The following is a 5,415-nucleotide window of genomic DNA, read 5'->3' as shown; positions in this document are numbered from 1 at the left end:
ATAATAAATTAATAAAGGTTAATTCAAGCCAAACTAAACCGATCAGACCTTTGCCCGTGCCTGACTCATTTGCAAACTGAACCAAACCAAACAAAATATATTTCAAACATTTTCCAAACGAGCGGCGAACGAGTTAAAGAGATGTTAGTCACCACAAATAAAAAAGGCGACACTTCCAACATAAAACACCTCCTAATAATTTTATTATTCCAACACAAACATCCCACTAAAAAACCCTACAAAAATCATATTTTTACTAAAATAACAATAATTTCAACCCCAACAATAACCCATCTCCATCTTCATCATCCTCAGATCCACTAGAAAAAAACAATGTCAGCATCTTCATCACCATCATCGTCACAAATACTCTTCATATCGTCGCTAATTATCCTCTGGTACTCATCAAACATCGGCGTTCTTCTTCTCAACAAGTTATTACTCTCCAATTATGGGTTTAAGTTCCCAATTTTCCTCACAATGTGCCACATGTCAGCCTGTGCGATCCTCAGTTATGTCTCTATAGTTTTTCTCAAAGTTGTGCCCTTTCAGAAGATCAAATCTAGGTCGCAGTTTTTAAGGATTGCTACTCTTAGCATTGTGTTTTGTGGGTCGGTTGTCGGTGGGAATATTTCCTTGAGATATTTGCCGGTTTCTTTTAATCAAGCTGTGGGTGCTACGACGCCGTTTTTTACTGCTTTGTTTGCTTATTTGATGACCTTGAAGAGGGAGTCTTGGGTTACTTATTGTGCTCTTGTTCCTGTTGTTACTGGTGTTGTTATTGCTAGTGGGGTGAGTTTCTTTTTCTCTTTTTTTTTTTTTTTTGAATTATTATAGTTTTTATATTATAATATTATATTATTATATGATTGTTGTTGTTTGGATTGATTTGATCTAGTGTTGATCTGTGCTCAATTTTTGTTTATAAAGTAACAATCTTTTTTTTAATTCAGTATGGATCTTGATCTGCAGTTTGTTAAATGTTGAAATTTGGTATTTTGATGTTAATGAGTTAAACTAATAAGTTGTTTGTGGCAGGGTGAGCCGAGTTTTCATTTATATGGATTTATTATGTGTATAAGCGCGACGGCTGCGAGGGCGTTCAAGTCGGTTCTTCAAGGCATCCTGCTTTCATCCGAGGGGTAATTTGTTTTACATTCGCGTAATACATTGACTATGGGGCTGTTTGGCAACTTCTTAATGGTTAAGTGTTGAACCAGTAAGAGGTCTGAACCATTAAGAGCCAGTATAATGGTTAACCGTTCAGAGGCCTATGTCTGACCAATTCAGATTAGAGGTCTTAACCATTCAGACTCAGTATAATGCTTAACCATTCATAGGCAAATGTCTGAAGCATTCAAACATATGCTCGCGAAACAAACAGTTTGAACCATTAAGTGCTGAACCAGTAAGAGGTCGGAACCATTAAGAGCTAAACAAATAGCCCCTATGTGTACAATGGCGTAAGAAGTTGCGTACTTGTGTTTTGTTATGATTGATTTGATGTATATCTTTGTAGGGAAAAATTGAATTCTATGAATTTGTTGCTATATATGTCTCCGGTTGCTATTCTTGTTTTATTGCCGGCTGCGCTTATAATGGAGCCGGACGTGATAGATGTTACCGTATCTCTAGCATTGGAGCATAGGTTTATGTGGGTATTGCTTGTGATTAACTCAACTATGGCTTATGCAGCCAACTTGACCAACTTTTTGGTGACTAAGAACACTAGCGCATTGACACTCCAGGTCCGTCTCTCGCCTTTTTGTTTCTTTTTGCACTGTTTGTAATTTAGTGGTGGCAAAATACGCATGTTGGGTAATTGGTCAGAATGGTTATTCCATAGCGCGGGTCAAAACGGGTCGGATATGTTTGATCGAACATTTAATGTATTTACAAAAACTATATTCCTAAAACGATAATCTGTGCATTTAATAAAGTGATTTGGAAGGTTGTAACTTGTAAGATTTCATAGACCATTTAAGTGGTTTTTGACCCGTTTGACCCGTCTGACCCGTCTTGCCCTTTTGACTAGTTCTTCTATATCTATATTCTTGTTTAAGTCAGTTTTCAAAAGTTAAAACCTGAAACTTTCATAATACCTAGACAAGATATGCCTTTGACTTTTATAGTCAGATCTAATACTTACAAGCTATGCAGTTAATATCGGTGATATATCGGTGAGATATCGGTTATATCGATCATATCGGTCCCCTAATAAAATATCGGTGTCAAATATCCGTCAGAATATCGGTACCGATATTATCGGCGATATTGACCGATATAACCGATATCTCACCGATATTTTACCGATATAACCGATATCTCAACGATATTTGACCGATATAACCGATATATCACTGAATTATTATTGTTAAATTGCTATATATGTAAATTTTTCATTATATTAAAATTACCGATATCCCACCGATATTTTACCGCATTAACTGCATAGCTTACAAGCTCACAGTTTATATCAAAAAAATCACGTTTTCTTGGAAATCAACTTTGTAAATAATGATCAGGTACTCGGGAATGCTAAAGGGGCGGTAGCAGTCGTTATCTCAATACTTCTTTTCAGAAACCCAGTCACGGTTGTAGGTATAGCTGGTTACTCGATGACGGTTATGGGGGTGGTCGCTTATGGAGAAGCCAAGAGGAGATACTCATACCAATGATATTTGCAGCTAGTCACCTTTTTCATGTGGGTCTGTGATTAAAAATGGCAGGAAGGCAAGCATATTTTTTAATTATTATTATTATCAGATTTGACGAGCGTTTATGAGCATATAAGAGAGTTTTTACACGCAGATTCCAGTCTATGTAATGAGCGTCTGACTGTTTTTCGAGAAGAAGTTTGTTTGAATTCGATTTGTGGTATGTAATTGTTAGCAGTAGATTTGACTGTTTCAAAGTCGATATTATTATATCACCTGTTCCTGTTCTTGGAACGATCCTGGTATTCATGTGTTACGTACTACTGTATTAATGTATTATGCTTCGTACCGTAGACTGTTTGGTTCCACTTTTAATAAATGTAGAATTGATGATAATTTATATAAAAGCTTGTGTTGTTCAGTACATATGCCCCCATTGAAGAACATGCACACATGGTTAACCTGCTGCCGGTAAGGGTATGCCTTTTTGCTATCAACTCCGTAGCACTGATGACAGAGTGTTTCAATTCCGAGAACACATGTTCCAACAAACGTTAACAACTAGTTATATGGCCCCGTTTTGCGGGGCGAGGGGGCGTAAAACCGTGTTACCAGGGATGGGGTGCGTAGAACCGTGGCAAATAGCAAGCCAACAACGACCAAAACCGGGGAAAATGTAAAAGAAAAACACAAATTTATAACACCAAGTAACTAACTGACGTAAAACGTAGACGAACTCAAATTTATATACACGTATTAAAACAGGGATGTAAAAAAACGAAAGTAAAAAAACCTTAAGAGACCAAAACTGACTACCAAAAAAAGTTTAGTTTGTTTGGTGACCAAAATAAAAAAAATAAAGGGTTATTAGATTTTAATAATCCTAAGTTTCACCCGTTGGCCGATAATAATCCCAACTCTAAAAATTCCCTTCAACGATCCCAACTTGTAAGAATTTGGCCCCTCTCGGTCCTTTTCAACTTGCAGGTGCACTTAATTCAATTAAAGAGGCTGCAGGTGCACTTAAATCTAGGGATGAGATCGGTACGACACCGGTACCGTACAGTAAATAACGTTACCGAAATTGAGGAAATGTTGATACTGATTACCGTACCGTATTTATAGATTCGGTACCGGTATTTCGGTACTTTACCACATTTGTACCGCTTTGGTGTCATCCATTGTTTTACCTAAAAAAAATTCATGTGCAACTCATCCATCTATTATTAACTGAACTACAGTAATATATAGAGGAATGTAAACAAAAGGTAAACATATTTAAGTAGTCAAAAAAATCAAAAGGTAAACATACATGGGTTCGACTTTTAACATCCAAATTCCAACATGTCTAAAAATCACCATAATTGATTAAAAATAACCAAGCAAAAGAAATTTGATATTGGTTTTTGTAAAACAATGTTCAAGAAAATAAAACTTCATAGTAGGATCTAAGATAATAGGAAAATACATAAAGTCATAATTAAATTCGGTATTAATACCGGTATTTACCGAAAATACCGGTACCGATACCGCTTTTTACCGATACCGAATTTCGAAAAATCTATTACCGATACCGGTACCGTTTATGATCGGTACGGCATCGGTACGGTACCGGTATTTCGGTAAAAAATCTCATCTCTACTTAAATCTATTGAGGAGGCCAAATTCGTATAAGTTATAAAAGGATTAATGGAGGCCAAGTTTTTACAAATTAGGATCGTTAGAGTGAATTTTTAAAATTGATATTATTAAATTCAATAACCCAAATAAAAAAAAAACAGATTCTTTTTCAATCAGGGTAGCCAGTCTCACAAAGTAGAGGATTTGGACCATAGGCCCAACACAAGTACACCAAGAAAAATGGCCCAACATGTATGTTTTGCATTTGCTTACAAAAAAAATAGTTGGAGCGCAAGTTAGCAAAGGTACACTGTTCCTAAGATCATACCTACCTAAATTGTTGTTGTATATATAATGATCAACGCTCCATACTCTTGTCACAAACCACACCCAATCAACGACTATATTTGAAATACATTAACATGCCATAAGTGGCCCAAATACATCTCATTTGTTATATTATATAGATTCGAAACCCTAATGGACCTCTCATCATGCACTCTCTTTGCCAAACGAACGAACGTACATGGATGCAGCAGGTATGTCTTCTTCTCACGGTGTATTTGAAGGGTCTACATCTATGTCTTTTTCTTACGCTGTTGTTTGCAGAGCGGAAAGGGTTTTGATGTTATTGAATAAACAGTTTCAATAGCATTCTTTCTATGATCACCCATAAGTTTTAGCATATATTTTATATATACTCAAAGACTATTTATTGCCTTTACAAGAGAAAATGTGGAAGCATGCATCTACAACCAATGAAAATATTATGCTGTGTTCCAGAGATCCACTTAACAGGGGGAGGGGAGGGGAGGGGAGGGAAAATGGGGGTTTTTTTACCTGATAATAGTCTTTCCAATTTGGAAAGACATGGAGGGGAGGGGAGGGATGGGGAGAGATTTTTAACTCGGGAACACACCCTTGATGCTCCTAAGAACCGGTACAAACCTACGAACCCATTCTTCTAAACGTGCACGACCCAACGTACATTTCCTTGAGATACGGCCAAACTAGTATACCAATTAAACCAACAATCACCTCCTTAATTGGTTCGTCCATACCACCCACAACAATGTTGGTTCTTCCTCTTATCAGATTTGCCTCTTGATTTTTCAGACACTCGTTATAGTGACCATAT

General features: G+C 36.7%; 1 protein-coding gene across 1 annotated transcript; it reads left to right on the top strand.

The window, feature by feature from the left end:
• The first annotated feature begins 211 nt into the window (after nt 1-211).
• On the top strand, nt 212-3,064 carry LOC110937963 (UDP-URONIC ACID TRANSPORTER 1). The gene is made up of 4 exons (XM_022180429.2): nt 212-792; nt 1,039-1,142; nt 1,520-1,748; nt 2,526-3,064. The coding sequence occupies exons 1-4, from the start codon at nt 334-336 to the stop codon at nt 2,676-2,678; spliced, it is 945 nt and encodes a 314-aa protein (XP_022036121.1). The 5' UTR covers nt 212-333; the 3' UTR covers nt 2,679-3,064.
• Nucleotides 3,065-5,415: the final 2,351 nt, after the last annotated feature.

This window comes from Helianthus annuus, chromosome 4 (genome assembly GCF_002127325.2).
Source record: "Helianthus annuus cultivar XRQ/B chromosome 4, HanXRQr2.0-SUNRISE, whole genome shotgun sequence".
In the NCBI taxonomy this organism is placed as follows: Eukaryota; Viridiplantae; Streptophyta; class Magnoliopsida; order Asterales; family Asteraceae; genus Helianthus; species Helianthus annuus.
Note: the sequence above shows the minus strand (reverse complement) of the source record. Positions and strands in the feature narration are given on the sequence as shown.